The 22,652-nt window shown below is 44.3% G+C and overlaps 1 protein-coding gene across 4 annotated transcripts in view; it reads right to left on the reverse strand.

Annotated features, from left to right (window-relative positions):
* Positions 1–294: 294 nt before the first annotated feature.
* LOC101747000 (homeobox protein PKNOX2) overlaps positions 295–22,652 on the reverse strand; it is a 29,409-nt gene continuing 7,051 nt past the window's right edge. The window contains exons 2-11 of one of the 4 annotated variants that reach the window (XM_062675307.1): positions 11,363–11,464; positions 9,192–9,381; positions 8,619–8,748; positions 7,426–7,502; positions 6,864–6,951; positions 6,552–6,647; positions 6,169–6,308; positions 5,947–6,082; positions 5,761–5,844; positions 295–5,291 (exon numbers count right to left, since the gene is read on the reverse strand). In XM_062675307.1, the coding sequence (XP_062531291.1) occupies positions 5,191–5,291; positions 5,761–5,844; positions 5,947–6,082; positions 6,169–6,308; positions 6,552–6,647; positions 6,864–6,951; positions 7,426–7,502; positions 8,619–8,748; positions 9,192–9,381; positions 11,363–11,436 (1,116 nt within the window). In that variant the 5' untranslated portion in view covers positions 11,437–11,464 and the 3' untranslated portion in view covers positions 295–5,190. The remainder of the gene's footprint in view (positions 5,292–5,760; positions 5,845–5,946; positions 6,083–6,168; positions 6,309–6,551; positions 6,648–6,863; positions 6,952–7,425; positions 7,503–8,618; positions 8,749–9,191; positions 9,382–11,362; positions 11,465–22,652) is intronic. The other 3 variants (XM_062675308.1, XM_038019149.2, XM_038019150.2) reach the window with 3 other exon arrangements.

Genomic DNA, 22,652 nt, shown 5'->3' on the forward strand with positions numbered 1-22,652 from the left:
ATTTGGTGCTAAAAAGACGATAAGTCGAGCGCGACCCACTGAGATCTTTTCAGTGGGTCGCGTTTCCGATCCGGTGGTAGATTCTGCGAAGCACGGCTCTTGCTAGGGTTCGTGTTAGCAACAACGTCAGGTTTGAGACCCGTGAGCTCACCTACTAGTTAAGGTTACACTGATATGATCTCTCTAGAGTCTAGACCATCAGCTTAGATAGGAAAAAGAAAAAATGGCCGGAGCGTCCGGCGCTGCGCTGGCGTCCCCGGACGAGCGGGATCCGAATAAATCAAACAACTTCCGGAGCCTAAAAATTATTTTTATTTTGACTAGCAAAAATTATGCCGTTTCTTTTATGTATAATCTTGAAATTCCTTACGAACTAAACAAGCACGGTTTTAATATTATAGTATACTATGAAATGGACATTTTTTTTTATTGACTATACTTATTATTCTTAGAAATGACGGATTTTTTAAAAAAAAAAAAATTATCTTACATGGCTTTACATTGTGTCTTTATCTCGGTAGGAAACAAACTGTAACAATTGTTAGATTTGAGCAAGGGGTTGCGTGTCGGAAGCCGAACAATTAATAACAAACAACAAGGGATGAGCTGACCCCACTATAGCACAAAACTGACAGACACGGTCATCCCCGAGCACGACAACCATCGAATTAACCCTTAGAGCGCGAGCCATCGATACATCGACGAGCAATGTGTATAAAGTGCTTAGCGTCGGAATACCGACTATTGCGCAGTTTTTTTACAGGTATTACGTATCGACGTGTACGGACGTGTCTTAACGCACGCACGTATAATGGTCTTATTATGTTAATAACATTTATAAATAACCAAAATTGTTTTGCTGTGAATTTAGCATTGATTTTTGTTTTTTTTTTAAATAAAAAGTTTTGTATACTACTTTTTTTCAAAAATCCTTTTGCAATTTCTGCAATATATGTGTAAATAAGCTCAGCGCTAAAGGGTTAAGTAGTAATAAGTAATCGTAAAAAATCCGTCTTCCAACAACAGCTCGTAAATGAGAAGTGAAACCGAAGCACAACATAAGTGTACAACTACGCGAAGGTTGGCAATCCATTGTTCTCTGAATCGTTCGGGTCGGCGTCGTTTTGTGTGTTGACTAGTGTAGTGGGAGTCGCCCCGGGGTATCAGCGAACTACAACGCAGCTGCACGATCGTGTTTAATTACATCGCAATGACAACTTTGTATGTGGTCAATACGAAGTTTCACTAAAAATGAAGTATTTTTTCACAAAATAAATATTGATCAGCCTTTCCCAAAGTGGGCGATAACGCCCCCTTGTGGGCGCTGCAGGCCTAGCGGGGTGCGGTAATAGACCCAGAATAAAATGGGGGCGTTGTGTAAAGGCTTGGGAGGCGATTTGTAATTTCATCTATGAGGACTCTTAGACACCGACAGAGCTATAGGTTTTTAAGTAAGTAGAAAAAATTGGGGCGCTATAAAATTATTTATGCTCAAAGTGGGCAGTAGACAAAATAAGTTTGGGAGCCACTGATATAGATGGAGGCTAACAATGACAGTGCCACTCGGCGGAGTACTAGTTAATTGTTCCTTTTTTTAATGTTTCCTGACGTTACCTCTCATAACTTTACAGAACCTTCTCGAAGCTCTCGGGATGTGGTCGCAGCTCCGAACGATTCAGTTTTGAATAAGTTATTTAAAATACTACTAAATTTTAAATTACAAAGTATATTTATATATGTTTTTAATACTTATTTATAATATATATAAAAAAAGTGTTTATTTTCTCACCACATTTCATTTTACGTATATCGTTTTATTTTAAATCGTATATTTAATTCACAGATCAATTCATACAATAGTTTGAGGACTTCTTTTTTTTTAAATGAAAAATCTCAGTTTTGAAATTAATTTCAAAATCGTTTTGTGGACATGTCAGTGTCAGTGTCGGTGGCCTCTCGCTCGCGTTACAAGTCTCAATCAAAGTTTTACTTGCGCTGTGTGTTTCTTTAGGTACCACTAAACTGCTAATATCACATATCTTATAAATACAGTACGTATTCATTATATATCCGTCGTCGGCGGGTAGTTTCATGCCGCACGCGTGAGGCTCATGAGGCCGTCTGCTTGAAATAAAGTTTACGTCGCCGCGTTACAACAAGTAGCTTACTTGTAAAGCACCCAGAGCTTTCTTTCGAATTGACAGTAATTTCAACACTGAGATCGTTAGTTTGAGTGAGCGACATAAAATGATTAGTTTCGAACTTGAAGTAGTTTGTGACAATGGACAACAGCAAAGTCCGGGGCATCAGAGTTCTGTCCGAACGGACGTAAGTGTTCATTGTCACAATTAGAGTAACACGAGGCGCGTGGCTCGAAGGTCCGCGAGTCGGGGCCGGTTAGCGCCCACGGCCCCCGGCGGCGGATGACTCCACCTGTGGTGTGGTCGCTGGACAACAGCCCGCTTCACTCAATATGTATTTCAGCTCAAACCTTTGTCCTCCGAAGTTAACACGATAAAAAATATTGTACTACTTTTATTTTCAAAAGAAAATACGTATATATATAAAATATTCCATTATTTTATGATCGACGCGGCAGATAAGATCACTTTGTTTCAATTTCAATCTTACCATCGCCGACGATGTCACTTGAATCGAAAATCACAACTACTCACTCGTCTATTGCCGTTGCAATAGTTCAATAAGCAACCGCTCTGCCGCAAAAATTGAAAAAAAAATTGTGACAGTGGCATCTGTCAAAACTATCACGTTGACAGTTGGAATTACATCAGGTCTGTGCACTTGTTGCGTGCCGGACGCCTCAGAACACACGACGCAGTCACTTATATTGAATAAGCAATTTTCTACCAAATTTAGACTCGATTTTAATGATTAATTTTCATTTATACTCGATGATTTTCAATTCAAGTCACACCGCTACAATAAAAATGTCAATTGTAGATTAACGAAACGTATACATTCTGATAATACTATTAATTTCCGTATACAAACATTTGAACAGAGTTGTCTGTGTGTGCGGAGGCGGGGGGCGGGTCCCGCGGCGTGTCCCCTGCCGGAGGGCGGGGGGTCCCTCTAAACTCTGGTAGGTAACTTCGGACACTCAACAGAACGAGTACATATTTTGTAATTAGGTGTTATTCATAATATCGCCTTGTAGTACTCTGTTTAACAACATTAGCCAATGAACAATCAAAGCTGACAATGATTCAATAAAGTTGTATGGTTGAGTGGGGACGCACAGACACGCCGTGAGCTCGGCTGCACCACATGAAATATTATTACAAAACAAGTTTGTTTAATTAATGTTAATGATGAACAGACATTATAGCTTATGACAGTCAAGCAAGACAACCCTAATATTGACAGTGTCAATAAATAGTCACCGTCCTATTCGCGTGAGCTGGGCAACTCTATGAACCCCCTTCATTATTAACATTCAATTAAATCATTCGTATAACAAAACTAATAACTAATATGGCTGCTAGAAAAAAATATACACAATTTGAGTATATTAAAAACCTACACTGTACACGTTAAATAAATACTTGAATCTTGTCTATGGACGGTATTGTTTTATCTGTGGTAGTTAAAAAAAATATTTGCGACATCTATGGGGAACCGTTTCGTGTTTGATTCCACCATAGACATTCCTGTTGGAGCGGAGGCAACATTAACAGACGCACGCGGACCACACTCGCGACAAACTGTCCCGGTTTCAAGAGCTGACACCCGGGGTGGCCGCGCTGTGGGAGTGTTGGCAGTCTGACAGTCCCCCTGGTGGCCTCCTGGCACACCATGACAACCTGTTGCATCGGGAGCGCCGCGCCCGCATCAGAATGTTAATGTTGCTTTAGTACTTTCGTAAACCTATTTCGTTGCGTTGGGCCGCCGGTCCGGTAGACGTGTGCCGAACCAGTTCTGCACAAGCGTTGTGTTTTTATTTTATGTGAAACGGTATCAGGTCGGCGGACGGACCTCACGGCGCGGAGCACGGCGGATGTCACTGGACCGACAGGATACATCGGATAAGCGACTAGCGGATGACGCAGGCCTCGCGGCCGGTTCAAACGCGACTGTCATGACAACGATGAGGTCAATAAAATGAAGTATGTCTGAATGACTATCTGTAAGGATGCAGTGGACGCGCGACGGCCGGCACCGACAGAGCGCCCACTCATTCTTGTATTTTATTATTTTTATGCGAGCGCGCAGTATAGAGCTTCGGTAGTTCCGCCGGCGCGTCCTACATTGCTACTTCGGTTCGTCGGACAGTCGCGCTCTGGGCCGGTCGCACGCGGCGCCTATGGCCCGCGGACATCATGGACACACGCGCGGCGCGAGCCCGCGGCCGCGGGAACACAACTGACTATTGTAATCACAACCAGAGCGCAAATTGACAAAACGAAGATGGTCCGGCGCCGCACGGTGTGGCCCAATGGCCGCAGCGGGCGGCGCCGGGAGAGAGTCGTATACAGAAAACTTTACATACATTTATACATTTCATTTTGTTACAGAAAGAAGCGAGTCTCCCTTTAAATAATTTACTTTTAGTTTTAAAATATTACATCATACATCGAGGTATCGTTTACGTATACGCGGTGGCCGCACGGAGCCGCGGCCGGCACTGCCACTGTCACTGGCAGTGTCGGCGCGACTCCGCACTCACTAACACTAGAACTAACTACGGTATACTGATCAGTTATTTAATGTCTTTTATTTTATTATAATTAATAAGAACATTGTGACAATTGTCCGGCGAGCCCGCACGCACGCACGCACGCCCGCATGCACGCACGCATTTCGCACGCACGCACGTACCTTACACGCACGCACGCACTCACGCAGTCACGCACGCACGTACGCACGCACGCACGGCCGCGGGTGGAACTATCGCTGAACTCTAAGCTGCATAGCGCACGAGCTCCTGGCCGACTTGTCTTGTAAAATTACAAATATAATTATAAACAGCAACGAGTTATCACAAATTAGAAATGTTTTCTTCCCACGGCTGGAAGCGCCAGTCGCCCGGGGGCAGCGCCGCATCAGGCAGACTTCAACGATATTTCCACACGAGTACAAAACTGCAGGTTATAATTTAATACTGAGGTTACAATCTGCAGTCGGTACCGACGGCGCCGGTCCCCCGGTCCCCCCGGTCCTCGCGCCCCCTCAGTGCATGCTGTGCACGGAGTACGCGTCGCCGTCCTCCGGCCGCTCGTCCCCGGACTGGTCCGCGTCCTGGTCCTCATCCTCGGAGGAGGACAGGAGCCCTGCGGCAGTAGAATCCACAATTCAAATCAACTAAACACATTTTTTTTTAAAATTCGTAACTTTTCGAGAAATACGAAAAATAATTTCGAGACGGCGACCGTCGATAAGTAAGCAACTTCGCCAGGAACAAAGTCTTTTACATTATATCAGTATGGGTGGTTCCGGATGTTCTTACATTAACTAGTCCTAAGTTTTACTAATCATCTAAGTCTGTCCTGCCTATTGCTGCCGTGAAGCAGTAATGCGTTTCGGTTTGAAGGGTGGGGCAGCCGTTGTAACTATACTTGAGACCTTAGAACTTATATCTCAAGATGGGTGGCACATTTACGTTGTGGATGTGTATGGGCTCCAGTAACCACTTAAAACCAGGTGGGCTGTGAGCTCGTCCACACATCTAAGCAACAAAAAAAAAAAACAAAAAAACAAATTGTTGTCAGGGAGTGTGTTATATAGAGAAGGGAGACCGACCGGCCGCGAGCTGCGGGCTGGACAGCGCGTCGCTCCAGTGCCGCCTGCTCGCGCCGGAGCCACTCCTGCTCTTCTTTCCACCTTCAACAATGACAAATCAAACATAAGCACGCACTAGATACGCTCGCGAGGTACAGTCTGCACAAGCGGACGGGTCCCGGGTGTGCAGGAGCCCTCAACACTTACCAGGCTTGTCGGAGCAGTCCAGCATGGGCTGCAGGATGCGGCGTCTGGCGTTGATGAACCAGTTGTTGACCTGCAGGAGCGTGAGGCGGGTCTGCGCCGCGAGGGACCGCTTCTCCTCCTCCGTGGGGTAGGGGTGCTGCAGAACAAGCATGGATACAGAAGACTGGTCGTTGAATACTAATGAGGTTCTGATGGGTGGGGGCGCGGGGGGGCGGTGCTCACCACGAGGTGCTGGAAGAGCCAGGCCCGCATAGCCTGCGTGGCGTGGCGGGGCAGCACTCCGCGCTTGGAGCCCTCCTCCGCGTCGTCGTCGGGGGGCGGCGACCCCGACACCGACGAGCACGAGTTGTTAGAGTTGCCTCCTACAACGAGACACCCACACATTAGTGAATATACTTCAGACGCTGTTAATGACAGGGACGGCGATTTGTCCGCCCGGCAGCCGGGGACGCGAGGTCCCTGCACCCTCCCAAGTTGTTAGGGTGAGCTACTTGCACCCATAGGCGGGGGGACCGCGACGCGACGGCAGGTTCACAGGCGGCCCTCGGACGGACGTAGGGGGAGGCCACTAGATGGTAGTTGATATAATATTCAGATGGTGGTACCTGTGTAGGAGTCCGCGGGCAGCAGCGCGGCCCCGATCTGCCCGAGCGGCGTCGTCCCCTGCACGATCAGGGACTGGGCTGGAATGAGGAGGTGCACTAGTGATTAAACAAAAATATTTTTTAATTTTGTAATTTACTGGAAAATATCATTTTAACTCGTTTAAGTGAAATCTGACATCAGAACTGTATTAAATTATTCGAATTAAATCATTGAACAATACATTTCTCTGTCTCTGTCTCAAAGGGGGTCTGGGCACACAACGTGAGGGTCCAGTGCGCGGCAAGTGCGGGGGTCGCAGCGGGGGTACTCACGCGGGTCACGGGGTGCGTAGGGCAGGTCGGCGAGGGCCGCGGGGGGCGCGAGCGGCGCGGGGGGCACGTACGGCGCCGCGCCCGGGGACTGCGCCACAACAACATAGCTATTCAATAATCCATTACGCATACACAACTAAGCAGAATGAGCGTCCTCGTCCGACACTTAGTTTTAAGTGATCATCAAAATTTTAAAGCGTCACAAAACTATGTCCTTGGAGCATGAGGTCGAAGCCATAAAATGAAGACATCTGCTGTTTATCTGCTGATGTTCATGATGGGCTCAAGGGCTGCCTTGCCTCAGTCAACCAAATAATATCACAACATAGAACGTTTTGAAAAATCCGTTGATGTGGCCCCCAGAGGCCGGTCCACGGACAACAGCGCGGTCAGGTTGCGGGCGTTATTACGAGTCACCTCGACCTCATCGCTCGAGGCTATCGGTGCCTTTTGTAATTCACTCGGACACCGCTTAATTTGAATGCTAAAGTTTCTCTTAATAATGTCTATGGCTGCTCAAGCCGGGAAGCATGAGCACACAAACTGAACATACATTTCATACCTGGTACTGGGGAGAGTTGGACGTGCTGGAGTGCTCCTCCAGGGACCCCGACAAGTTGTTGTTGCTCTCCATGCCACCTGAAAAGTGTAGTGAACACTGTCATCTTCTGGTCAACAGCCACTGGTGGCCACAATTGATATGGAAAACGAAATTTAAAAATCGATAAGCTATTGCATAGGATTTATCGCGGACTTTGAGCGCGGCGACCCAATCAAGAAATTCCGTAACGAAAATAAAACCTAACACCCCCCCACTCCGCCTGCCATGTAGCTCGCGTTCAACACATTCACACGTTGCACTTGTGTACTGTTTGTGAATAAGCGCGCGGCGTGACGTCTCACTGCATGCGCATCATGAATAGTCTGCCCATCTCTCTCTCGCGCGGTCTAGCTTATGAGTGTGAAGGGGACAGTTAATGTTTTGCTTTTGTTAATGTTTATAAACATAACGTGGTCTTATTTTATTATTGTTTTAATATTAAACTATTATTGTGTAATTATAATTGCATAAGTTGATAAGAAATGCTATGCAATAGCTTTACCGCGGCAGGCCCCGAGGACCACACGTGTTTTTTTAAAAAAACAATGTTATGCCGGTACGAGTAGCGCCATCGGTCGTCAATTAGCAGAAACAAATATTGAAACTACTAGTACTATCGGAAATGTTCTGGAAATTCGTAGAGATGTCGTGTCGAGTATAAGGACTCTACAGAGACGACGTGAAGGTTGTTAGTAACTCGAAGCGAAACTATGGACAGTTCAGTGAAGAGAACTGAAAGAAGTGAATTGTGATAATTTAAGCCGTGAATTGAAGTGTCATGATAATGAAATTGAGTTTTAAAATACTATATATTTATCCCCAGCCCCGACGAGTAACAATACTTTACTTTTAAGACTGAGGGTTGCATTTAACTTCAGACACTGTTAGGAGATAGAAGTGAACACGGAGCTAACTGCAGTTAACATCACACTTAGTAGTTATTGGAGCACGTTAAAACGTGCACGTCGCCATTCACCTTGAGACATGAGGTCACAATTCTTTTATATAACGGCTGACCCAATCTTGAAACCGTGTTGCTGCTTTCCGGCAGAAATGGGCAATCGGCGGTAATGACTCGCAGTGAGCCGGTACTAGAGTCGAGGAGCTGTTCTCTGGCGAGTCTCTCAATCGCCCAAGGACACGTGCATACGTACCTGAGCCGTAGTCGGTCCTGAGCAGGTTCTCGCTCTGCATCTTCGTCTTGAGACACGCGATGTACCGTCCGCAGAAGTCGCGACACAGCTCTTGTACCTTCTCCAGCTCCAGCAGGTGGATGCGCAGAACCTGGAAGCAGATCGAAGCTCTTCAAGTTGGGCCTTTGAACATTCCCTACTTCTGTTTGGCTCCAGCGTACATTGGACACCTACAGACTAGCGCCTATAGATGGCCGCCGATATCACCTTAGAATATAATTTTCGCTTCTTAATAATATCTATACTAATATATAAATCTACAGTGGTTATTACGGATGTTCCGTTATAACTACTGAACCATGCATTCGATTGACTTAAAACTTGGTATCCATGTAGAAAATACATAATGTACTTAATGTATAGGCTATTATTTATATGAGTGTTGGACTCCCTACACCAGTTGCGGGGGCGTTAATGATGAGAATCTTTGTGGGGGTGGGAAATAATAATGTTAATTTTAAATGCCCAGCGGAATAAGCTAGTACGGCTAGTATTTTATATTTTTTGCTAATTGTTAGGACGTAAATGATGCACCTGTATGCTCTTAATCATAAGGCCGTCAATCTCCGGGTCGTCGACGAGGAAGGGCCTCCTGTCCCTGCGCTGATGCTGCACGAAGGCCTGCAGGTCCGCCCCGAAGGCGTCGGCGGCCGGGGGCTCGACCCCCGCCGTCGCCTGCTCACATCGCTCCAACAGCAGCGCGAGTAGGGGAAACAGAGGATGCCTGAAAAATTATACACCACCGTGTTTCAACCGTGTAGCAGACGTGACATTGTCAACATATTGTTATGTAAATATGAGTAATAGCCCATTCAAGTTCAACAAAAAAATTATGTGTTCCTGTACATAAGACTACTACACCGTGAAGGGGTATGGAGTGTGAAAAGCAAAACAACTGTCTGTCTACGATCTCTAAAATAAAGGTTTTTATTGCTTAGATAGGTGGAACACACATCCGATGTTAAGTCACAGGAGCCCACAGACATCGACAACGTAAACACCAAACACAAACTTTGAGATATGAGCTCTAAATCTCAGTTTTTACTACTGTAAACCTACAACGGTCTTAGTAATAACCCAAACTTAATTAATTAGTTAGAATAAACATCTAGAACTTCATTGGCTGATAGAGACTCTCACAGCTCTAACTATATACTAGACCCGCTGAAAAGTCTTTACCTACGAAATTGCTATTTAGTATGTACTTTTTTAATATTGGTTTATTTATATCTGACGAAATATACATCCGTGGTATCGATGTTTTTTTTTATTATTATTGCGTAGATGGATGGATTAGCTCACAGCCCACCTTGAGATATGAGTTCTAAGGTCTCAGTATAGTTACAACGGCTGCCCCAACCTTCAAACCGAAACGCATTACTGCTTCACGGTAGAAATAGACAGAGTGGTGGTACCTACCCGTGCGGACTCACAAAAGGTCTTACCACAAGTAAAACCTCTGCCAGCGCACTGGTACTTTCTCAACGCCCTTCTTGAAGAAGTCAAGTGTACGGGAGTCAACAAACTCTTTAAAGGCATTTTGTACTGCCTCTCGGGTATTTTTTTTTTCCCGCCAGAAGTTTTCGAAACATTATAAAAAGTAGAAATCTTTCTGTCTGTCACACAAGGTCTGTGAGTGGGGTGGTGGACGCAAAATTTCCAACCCCAGCTGTTGTAGCTTAGAGACGGTCTCTTGTGTCGTAGGAGTTCGCGCGTTACCCAAGGCAGGCCGAGATCGGCGAGCTACTCCATCATTGTGTCCAGATTCTATCAGTACATCCTACACATCACACATTATGACGTTCACATAATGTACGTCAAAAATATATCAGTTTCATGAATTAAAAAATCTTCAAAAATTTCACCAGTTAGGCATATGAAAAGATGGAAAGTTAAAAAGTCGTATTCCTATATTTTTTTAAAGCCCTCGTTGGCAGACGAGCATACGGCCCACCTGATGGTGAGTGGTTACCGTCGCCCGTGGACCTTAGCAATGCCAGGGGCAGAGCCGAGCCGCTGCCTACAGTATATTCATCCAGCATACCAGTTACTAAATAAACACGGTCTCTCACTCAAGTACAGTAAGTAAGGGATGTCTCCACACTGCATTACATCGCGACATCGAGACGAGTGTAACCCCCTGGCCACGGCCAAGAGCGATGCGGATTGCGGCGCGGCGTCAGTGAGCGGTGTGTTTTGCACGCCACGTACTCTCAATAGCGGTTAGTTGCAACGGCCACGGTGGACGCATTTAGGTAGTCAAAACGTGTTCAAAATCATGGCGTTATCAAAAGTATCTCTTCTCTGGTTAGAAAGCAGTACATTTTTAAAACAAGATATTCTTAATATGAGAGAAGGAGTGCACGAACTAATTAAAGATCGGTATTTAATTGGCGAATTTTTAATACGTTGTTTACTTTCTTCCCGCAACCTTTTTATAAGGTTTTTATACTAATGATGTTTTGTCATCCACATCGCTAGTCTACGCAGTATTTCACTAATGAATTGTTCCATATCCATTATTTATTGGCTCAACACGCGATAAAAACAAAATGATTTATTTCGGTCTGCGCGATGCCGCAATGGTCCACCGGCACCGCCGCGCACGCCTCTCTGGGTTGTGGCCAGGGGGTAAGAGCTTCCGGTTTCACATACGAGACGCTGCTACAGATGATAGCGCCGGAGGAATAAGGAACTGTATTTACTTGTAGACGGCGCGTTTGTCCGCTTCGAACTGTGCCTGGTCGGCGTCTGGGGCGGGCGCTCCACCGCCCTGCATCCCGCTAGCACGCCCTCACGCACCGCATCTACAAACACACATCAAGTTACTATTAACAAACTTCAAAGGATACGTTAACGCAGGCTGTACGCCACCGATCCCTTTGTCTAAATAAACTTTTACTGGCGTTTTGGCGGGAGCGGCGAGGGACTCCGGAACCAAGCCGCTGTCTGACAGACTTTAGGTCATTACTTTAGAAACTAAAGTCTACACTACCGTTTTTCCTTTTGCTTAAATGGGTGGATGAGCTCACAGCCGCCCTTGTGTTAGGTGGTTACTGGAACCCATAGACATCTACGACGTAAATGCGCCGCCACCCATCTTGAGATATAAGTTCTAAGGTCTTAGTGTAAATACCCTCAAATAGAAACGCTGAAACAGACTCGCAACACAACACTGGCGGTAGGACCTCTTATGAGTCCGTACGGGTAGGTACCACCGCCCCACTTATTTCTACCGTGAAGCAGCAGTGCGTTTCGGTTTGAAGGGTGTGGGGTAGCCGTTGTAACTATACTGAGACCTTAGAACTATATTTCAAGGTAGGTGGCGCATTTACGTTGTAGATGTCTATGGGCTCCAATAACCACTTAACACCAGGTGGGCTGTGAGCTCGTCCACCCATCTAAGCCAAAAAAAAAAAAAAGACAAAACATTGTCTATTCCAGTGACATCGACACGTACGTTTAGTCTAGTAGGTAGAGGTAAGCCGAACTATTTTATACGGGGGAAAGTTGACAATGCGTCCAGCTGTGAATAGCAAACTACAAGTCAAAGACCCAGGAAGACAATGCCGGCGCAGCAAGTGGTGTGGTGTGAATGTAGCCCTTGTACTAACTAGGCGTTATGTCTGTAATGACACCACTTACTACGGTGACGCCACTATATTTGGTCGTTCACCGTCGGACTCCTAACGCGCAAGAAACTTGCTCCTTACTTCTACCCTCCGCAGTCCCGGAGCTGCTCTATCTGCGTCCAAAGGAACGTAAATGTCAATAAAGGTTTTTATATTAATTTGACGGTAGTCAATTATAGTTAATTTCGCATTACTGACGTCTATGAGCAAGAGTAACCTCTGACCATCAGTTGACCCGTATGCTCGTCTGCCTGCAAATATCGAAAATTAATACCTTAGTTATCTGTGAATACAAATACTGTAAAATATTCAAAGCGCGGGTAGTGATAATATGAAAATAATAAACTCACGATTAAAGTGTTACGGTAGTGTGGTATAATGTGGATCTGGTGTTCGTGTCGTATAAAGTATAGAAGACAGAAGGTACTTTAAAAAGCAATATTAAATAAATTAAAGTACACTGCACAGAGTAAATAAGCGAGCCGGGGATATTTTATATCAATTTACTGGCAACACTTGTGACGAATGCGTTCTGCGGGCGCTCCGGCTTTTAATATCCGTTTTTATTGCCAACTCCTAGCGGCCGGGCCTTGGGGAGAGATCATGATAAGAGTATTTAATAATTTTGTTTATTTTCACATTATGTGCGCGAGTGGAAGACCTCTGGGCCGGTCCTAATGTCTGAGTCGACTCTCAAGAGTTGTTCAGCAAGTGTCGACACTACGAAGCGTGCGAGACCCGATGGAGCCCCGCCGCAGACAGGGCTGCACCAGTGTCATCCTGCTGCTTTATTTTTCTACCTACCTATGCTGATAGGCTTGAGAGGCAATTTCAGCTTCGCCCTAATATAACATGTAGGTAAGCTCACGGGGCTCAAACCGGAGTGTTGCTAACACTAGCTAACACTAGCAAGAGCAGTGCTTCGCAGAATCTACCACCGGATCGGAAACACGACCCACTGAGAAAATCCGGCGAGAAACTCAGTGGGCTTCGTCCTGCTGCGGAGGGTGTGGTGGCCTTTATACAATACAATTCGACGACGTCTATTTATATTCAAACCGCATTTTTTTAGTGACATTGATGTAAGGAGTACTATGTTATATCACAGGTTAAATTGTTTTGAGACCATTAGTCCACTTTACTCACTGGTGGTAGAACGTCTTACGAGTCGGCATAGTTACCACCGTCCTGCCTATTTCTACCTTGAAGCAGTAATGCGTTTCGGTTTGAAGGGTGGGGCTCCGGTGACCACTTAACACCGGTTGGGCCGTGCGTTCGTCCACTCGTCTTAGTCATTAAAAAGAAAAACTTTCTTTAAGCAACTAACGATTTTCATTTCATTATCAAAAATATCTAAGCACTCTGAATATTAAAAATAAATAAATTAGTTTCGTAAAGTGGTTTCAAAAAAAAACTGCCTATTTCATCGTCCCTACGGTGGAGGCACACAGCGCCATCTATTCTGCTGGCCAAGCTTTGTTCTCTTGAACTACCTACTTAACATAATCTATAATTTAGATGTGAAACTATCAAATAAGTAATGCAATAATCAGTTAGGATTACGTGCTTGGTAATTATTAAGATACCCCAATACAGCTCGACCGGAGTGTGTAGAGTGCCCGGCTGGTACAGAGGCGGGAAACGCGAAGGAATTCTGCTTAGCAAACGTTTTTCCTTATATTCCGGGTAAATCGTTCGGGAATAATTATGTTCGCGCCTCGATTCTATTATTTTGGGGAAAACATTTTTTTCGCAATCATTGTGTACGGACGGAATGTTGTGTCCGACATTTTATTGCTAATCTTCATTGCGTTTTAGGGAATTCGAGACAAACGAATCCCTCAGACAGAGATTGTTCGAAATTTTGAAAAAACATCCTGCGTGGTTGAAGTGAAACTCTTAATTGCTATTACGGTTTACGCTTGTTTGGTACCGATCGATAAAGTTACCGGTGATAAAGTTCACCAAAGGTTAATTAAAGTTATCGAGTCAAAAGGAAATTGAGGGCTTCCGCCTACGCAGTGGACGGTTGCCGGGGGATGTCGGACTTGAACTCTTGTAGCTCAATAACCCGCTTCCGAACCTCGGGTCCGACAGACCACGCACAAGGCAAGCTGACGTGCAGCGTGGTGTGCGTAGTGCTCAGAGTGCAAGTCTCACACTTATCTGACCCCCACAGGACGAAGAAACAGGCGCTTACCGGCGCCACATTCACTGGCCCTGTAGGTCAGACGGTTCCACCAACTCGTACCCCGCGATACAGAATGAGGTGGCGCAGAACCAGCCTGGATCGAGGAGTCCATCTCTTCCAGACGAAACAGTCCGCTGAGACCGTCTCGCGCTAACTCTCTCCAATCAATAGTTTCGAGCTCACATCAACATAAATTGTGTTGCAGTTCCAATACCAATTGAAACAGCAACACAATACGCATCCTCGCCATGCCACTAGTACTTATACAGCAGCTGCAGCTTCCATGACGTCATTCCTTCACTGCCAAAGTAGTTCGCGAGCACAATTTAGATTATTAATGACCTTGTCACAGAAATTAGTCTTCCCCAGGATACTCATACTGTCCTCGAAGAATCATAATAATTTAGGCATCACTAGTTCCTAGCTTTATAGACTTTCACCACACATCTGCCAAAGAATTAGCCGGGCCTCGCTTGTATTTGCCAAAACCGACAACAAATATATTCTATAACCAACAAATACCCAATTCATATTGGTAGAAATCTTTTCATCTCGTGTACAGCATCTGTACTGTAAATATTCAGATCCCGGGCTCGGAGCGTGTTTGGCGGTACGCGCCTCACATCCTAATGGGCGCGTTAGGTTTTTAGTGATGCGGAATTGTAATCGATAAATCGTATTTCCTGTCTCGACTTATCTATATCTTAAAATCTTACCGGTACATACAACAGTAATGTTTTATTTATTTATTATCATTTTTGAAGTCGTCATGGCCTAAAGGATAGAGACGTCTGGTGCATTCGCATTGAGCGATGCATCGGTATTCGAATCCCAGGCGGGTACCAATGCTTCTAATGAAATACGTACTCAACAAATGTTCACGGTTGACTTCCACGATGAAGGAATAACATTGTGTAATAAAAACCAAACCCGCAAAATTATAATTTGCGTAATTACTGGTGGTAGGACCTCTTGTGAGTCCGTGCAGGTAGGTACCACCACCCTGCCTAGTTCTGCCGTGACGCAGTAATGCGCTTCGGTTTGAAGGGCGGGGCAGCCGTTGTAACTATACTGAGACTTTAGAACTTTTATTTCAAGGTGGGTGGCGCATTTACGTCGAAGATGTCTATGGGCTCCAGTAACCACTTAACACCAGGTGGGCTGTGAGCTCGTCCACCCATCTAAGTAATAAATAAATAAAATATTAACTTGCACATGGGGTGCGTTTAAAGCTTTCTCGAAAACAAAAGCAGCTGTAGTGTCCTATATTCTGTACGGTGTTTCCCGAGCGCAATGACATATCTTTCTTTAAACGAGGCTTGTGGAGAGTACTTAAAAGTAGGCAGCGGCTTGGCTCGACCTGCTGACGTCCATGGGCGACGGTAACCACTCACCATCAGGTGGATCGTATGCTATATGCAACTGACTAAAATGACAGTGCGTATCCGTAGCGGATGTTAGCGTCGTGTCGCACGTAACTAATGTGCGCCTGCCTGGCGGGTTAGCTGGGATTAACCCGCCGGGCGTGGTGGGCCACCTCACCAGCGACTAGCACATACAAATTCAAATATAATTGAGATGGCTCCGAGGCAATATTCGTGTGGTGCGTTCGTTCGAATCACGATTTTTAAAAGCTGATTCTTAATCCTTTTGCCTCCCAAAATGAAAAAATAACTGAAACACGTACAAACAACTGCGGAGACAAAAACAAATTTGGGACCATCACAAAAGATATCGATAAAATTATCATGTACACGTCTGACATCACTACGCGGGCTCTATCCACCGTCTTGAGCACAGACAATCGTTGGAAAGTTTTCTGAATGCACCGCGGAGCTACATTTTGGATCATCCTCCGCGGCTCACGATAACTTTTTGATTCATTTTCGAAATCAGTGTGTACCGGCAATAGATATGCCGTACCTACTTTTTTTTATTGCTTAGATAGATGTACGAGCTCACAGCCCACCTGGTGTTAAGTGGTTACTGGAGCCCATAGACATCTACAACGTAAATGCGCCACCCATCTAGAGATATAAGTTCTAAGGTCTCAATATAGTTACAACGGCTGCTCCACCCTTCAAACCGAAACGCATTACTGCTTCACGGCAGAAATAACCAGGGTGGTGGTACCTACCTGTGCGGACTCACAAGAGGTCCTACCACCAGTGTTGTGTTGCGAGTCCGTTTCAGCGTTTTTGTTTGAGGGTAACTATACTGAGACCTTAGAACTTACATCTCAAGATGGGTGGCGGCGCATTTACGTCGTAGATGTCTATGGGTTCCAGTTTTTGTCTGTCTGTCTGTTTGTTCCGGCTTATCTCTGGAACGGCTCAACCGATTTTGACGAGACTTTCACTGATAGCTAGCTGATGATATAAGGAGTAGCATGGCTACTTTTTTTTGACTAGCTTCGCCCCGTGGCGTCGCCCGGCAGTTATTGTCATACCGCGCGCAACACGGCGGGACTCGCCTATCAATAATAAAATGTAATGTTTCCGAAGCGAAGCGAGGGCGGGTCACTAGTCGATAAATAAAATACCTAAACTTTTGTATAAAACAAACTTAAAACAAACAAAAGGAATCCGTCCGACGGGGACAGATCAAAGGAAAAACTAAATTGTTATTTTTATTTAATTCCGAGCACTTTCATATTTATCTACCTTTTAAGCCTTCTCTGGACTTCAACAAATAATTCAAGACCAAAATTAGCCAAGTCGGTCCAGTCGTTCTCGAGTTTTAGCGAGACTAACGAACAGCAATTCATTTTTATATACATAGATAGAAGATAGATTGTTTTGAAATCAAGTTAAATGAAATCTGCGAATGCCTTATTAGCTTCCTTATGAAAGGCTAGATAATGGAGTTTGCTCGTGTATCGGCTTGAGGAATGAGGTGATCTATTGGATGCATTGGTGGACTTTGAACACGTCCGACTATTTATTGGAATGAAAACGCACTGTCGATGAACGCAGTAATCGATAATTTATATTCCAAGGACAACAAATTATAAACCCATCATTATTTAAAATTATATAACTACAACCTTGATTATCAGAAACGCAGAGAACGCTAAACATGTGCTACAATTATTTTGTTCAAAAAGCCCCTCGAAATTTCTTCAAAAACCACTCAAATTAGTCAAAACGTCTACAAAGTATCGGGGGGCGCAGCTCTCAGGAATTGAACTAATTGAATTTGGCGGGAAACGTGCTGTGAAAGAAACATGGCGTCGCGAATCGACAATTAAAAATTTTCAAGTACCTTTTTAAATTGTCAACTGACTAATTGATTTAAAGGTAGACGACTAGCGAAAGCGCTCCTCCTTCACGCCTCCTTCTCAATGGAAATAATAAATAAAATTGATTATTAAAATTATATTAACCAGTATCTCTCTACATACTAGGTATACTCTAGCATCGGATAGAGGTTAATCTATGGTACTATTACCGTTGACCTTACTTAAAAGGTCATTAAACTGTGACCCATCCTCAAACCGACGCAGCCAACCGTTGCTTAACCTCTTAAATAAAATAGAAGCCAATCTTAAAACAAGGAGCATAGATATTCTTCGAACGTACAAGGGAGTCAATATTTGAACATATGCGCCTTGCGAGCAGCCAGCGAAAATGTTATTTTTATGCGACCCACATGGAAATGACTCTACACCCCCTCTTGTTGTATGGAGTAGAGCTGAGCCACTCTCGTATCGATCAGCGAGCGCGAGGATAGTTAGTATCCGATCAACCAAGTAACTTTAGATTTAATCCAGAATGCTCACAACATTCCATAGTACCTTTACCATCATGCAACATACCATGTAAACGTCAATGATGACGTCAGCACTGACCTAGTCTCGCTGTTTTGTTACAGAGCCCTTCAGGCACCATCGTCTTGCCGTCCTTATGTTCACGATATTATTTAAAAATCGCAAATGTTGGCACGTGAGGTAAACATAGGTGGAATATGTGAAGGTATGGAATGGTTATATAGAATGGTTATATTAGGGAAGGCCCTTAGTAAGAAAGCTGATGATTTATAACCAAAATAGAATGGTGTCGATATAAAAAAGATGCGCCATCTTTAAATCACGCTCCGTGATTACAAATTCTAAATCTAAGGCCGGTATTCTTAGTATTTTTTACTCCTACCTAAACGTTGGTAGCTTATGGGTCTATTCCAACTGAGAGTGGACTGGTAGATGAACTCACGGGGCTCAACCTGAAAGTACTGCTAACACCAGCCCTAGCAGCTAGCCCTAGCAGGAGCAGTGCTTCGCTGAATCTACCACCGGGTGGGAATCATGACCCACTGAGCAGATTTGGCGAGAAACGCAGTGGGTTGTACCTATGGGCTACTTCGAACGCATTCCACGAGAACAGTGACTGGCGCTCGGGGCACTTAAAAACAACGAAAGTGGACGGGGGTATCCCAAAGGACATTTTAGGGGATGTTAGCGTTGCGATGTTCCCGTCATATTAATTGTTAAAAATTCTAAATTGTCGTGAAGATGTACATTCATCTTCTTAGCGTCGACAGTATATTATGTATTAAAATAATAAAAATTGAATCTTATTACAATTATCACTTTTAGTCTAATCCAGTATGCTACAAAAATTAATAAAATCGAAGGTACGTCTGTGATTTCGAAACAAAAGCTTGTTTTAAGGTCACGTGGTTATCAGTGATTTATCTTATTCTTCATTGTCTCCACCTTATCTCACTAGGTGGGGTCGGCACAGCGAATTTTTCTATTCCATTCTCTTCTATCAGCCGTTATCTTAACACTCATTCCTCTCTCTCTCATATCGTCATTCACACACTCCATCCATGTCTTCTTCGGTCGACCTCTTCCCCCTCTACCTTGCACTACCATTTCCATAAATCTCCTAGTCACGTGCATCTTCTCTTTACGCATCACATGTTCATACCACGCTAACCGTCCGCTCTTTAGTTTGTTAATCACCGCTCAATACTTCCACACTTCCTCTGATCAGGGCTTTATCAAATCCCAAAAACGCCTTTATTCTTTTGTCTGTCTTTCTATTTATCTTCTCCGTGAATACTTGTTTGGTTCTCCGGATTAATCTACTAAACGCCTGAAATGACTCTAATAAGATTTTAATTACCAAGCAGAAATTTGTGTAATTTAGGATATTTTCATCCGATGTATATTAAGGGTTTTAATATGGGATGAAAATTGACATGAACCACGGCACACGTTGCTCTCGCCGCCTCCTGTTAATTAGCAATTTGCACGTTTTTTTCCTAACACGATATTATGCAAGTCGGACGCGTATACAGATGTATTTCTAAAAATTTTAATCTTCTGTGTAACAATCTATTCAAAAATATATTCCCATCGACACCGTCTCAGCTCTAGCAAGTAAATTTACCCTTTTCTACACGGCACAAGAGCGCCTTTCCCAACGCGAGAATTTTGTTTCTTAATACAAACCTAATATATTATTTACAGAATTTATAACATAACACAAAATAAGTAAAACGCCGAATTCAATGTTTTTTGGTTGCGATGCCACTAGCAACAAATCAGATTAAAGGAACTTCATGATGATCTGCAAATACGATTGTTAATCAGATGCAGGTGGTCTCAGCTCCAATAACTCATCATCTTGCGCGAGGAATTAATTCTCACCTTATTTCTCTCTAACGTAGGATCATGGACGTTTATTTATCTTTTTTTTTCCTAACTAAGCTGATAGCCTTGAGAGGCTATGTCAACGTAACCGGGCGAGTAGGTGAGCGCACGGGGTTCAAACCGGGAGTGTTGCCAACACTGGCCCTAGCAAGAGCAGCTCTTCGCAGAATCTACCACCGGACCGGAAACGCGACCGGCGAGAAACTCAGTGGCCTGTGTCTACGGGTTAATTTACTCGTCGAGCCCTTCGTCGCAAGCGACGGGTTCTATAAGGACGGTGATCGGCGCTTGTAGTCGTCGTGGCTTAAAAGATAAGAAGTCCTTGTGGCCTAAAGAATAGAAGTCCGGTGCATTCGTATGTAGCGATGCAACGGTGTTCGAATCCCGCAGGCGGGTACCAATTCTTCTAATGAAGTAGGTACGTACTTAACAAATATTCACGATTGACTTCCACGGTGGAGGAATAACATCGTGTAATAAAAATTAAACCCGAAAAATTATAATTTGCGTAATTATTGGTAGTAGGACATCTTGTGAGTCCGCACGGGCAGGTACCACCACTCTGCCTATTTCTGCCGTGAAGCAGCAATGCGTTTCAGTTTAAAGGGTGGGGCAGTCGTTTTAACTATACTAAGATTTTAGAACTTATATCCCACGGTGTGTGGCGCCTTTACGTTGTAGATGTCTATGGGCTTCAGTAAGGCAGTAACCACTTTACAGCAGGTGGGCTGCGAACTCGTCCACCCAACTAAGCAATAAAAACAATTTACCATTCGGTCCACAGGATCGGATAATTAATTATCTTGTAAAGTATCAGCGGCGTGTCAGTTTATAAAATCGTACTGTTTCCTTGCCAGTATCAGCGGGCCAATCTATCGTTAAGCAACGGGTATTGAATACCCTCCGAGCATGAGGTGGTCTTGCTTCCTCCACTGTAATTTTTTAATGGAACTTTCCATCAACATTGACCAACATACAGAAAAATGTGATAATGACAGTACTAACTTGTAACTAGTTCTCTGTAGTCGTGTATTCACTTTAATTAATGGGTAACACTCGAATTTTAGCGTTCAGTCCAAGAGCAGAGCGTGGAGCGACGTTTATAAATTAAAAAGTACCACTTAGTTTTGAAATCACTTTTTTATTTTTAATACGGTGTACGAGCTCACGGCCCATGCGGTGTTAAGTGGTCACAAATATAAATTTCTACGTTGATACCGCACTGCAAAACAATCTATATCAACAATGAATGTTTCGCAGCGGAAACATTATTAAACGGTAGGCAGCGGCTTGGCTCTGCCCTGGCATTGCTGACGTCCATGAGCGATGATAACTACTCACCAATAGGTGGGCCGTATCCTCGTCTGCCTACAAGGTCAATAAAAAAAACGGGCAGAGCAATTGTAACTGTCGTTACAAAGCACTTAAAATATGACATTATAAATTACGCTTTGACTGTTGAGGAATTTGATTTCATAAATTACGATGCATGCGGCAACAGCATACGATCGTAAAATGCCCCTTCAGCTCGAGGGGAAAATTTACAAAACGATCATCAGACCTGTCGTGCTGTATGGATCTGAATGTTGGGGGACGAAAGTAAAGCATGAACGAGGAGTGCATGCGGCAGAGTTGCGAATGTTGAGGTGGATGTGTGGAGTGACAAGAATGGACAAGATAAAGAATGAGTATTTCAGAGGAAGTGTGGAAGTAGCCCCGATAATCAACAAATTAAAGAGCGGACGGTTAACGTGGTATGGTATGAAGAGAAGATGCATGTGATTAGGAGACGTATGGAAATGGTAGTGCAAGGTAAAGGGGGAAGAGGTCAACCGAAGAAGACATGGATGGAGTGTGTGAATGACGATATGAGAGAGAAAGGAGTAAGTGTTGAGATGACAGCTGATCGAAGAGAATGGAATGAAAAATTCGCTGTGCCGGTCCCACCTAATGGGATAAGATGGAGAAAAAGAAGAAGAAATTTCGATGCAATTTTAACCCTAACCTCATTTACCCAAGGTAGAGAGCGGGTTTCACATTTATTACCCAAGATCACCAGCCATCACGTGACACCGATACCTAATGGTTCATGGACATAATAACGAAACTATTCACTAACATTTTTTTCCTTTTTTTTATTGCTTAGATGGGTGGACGAGCTCACAGCCCACCTGGTCTTAAGTGGTTACTGGAGTCCATAGACATCTACGACGTAAGTGCGCCACCTACCTTGAGATAAAAGTTCTAATCTAAGGTCTCAAGTACAGTTACAACGGCTGCCCCACCCTTCAAACCGAAACGCATTACTGCTTCACGGCAGAAATAGGCAGGGTGGTGGTACCTACCCGTGAGTCCTCACAAGAGGTCCTACCACCAGTAATATGATACAGTACAGTAATCCACATACCGTAGCGTAGACAGACAGACTTATAATCATCGCCCACTCTTACGAATTGAACCACGCGACTTCCGCCATCCTCTGGCCGCAGTTATTTACCGTTTAGCGCGCGTAC

The sequence above is a fragment of the Bombyx mori genome, chromosome 23 (genome assembly GCF_030269925.1).
Source record: "Bombyx mori chromosome 23, ASM3026992v2".
NCBI classification, from domain to species: domain Eukaryota; kingdom Metazoa; phylum Arthropoda; class Insecta; order Lepidoptera; family Bombycidae; genus Bombyx; species Bombyx mori.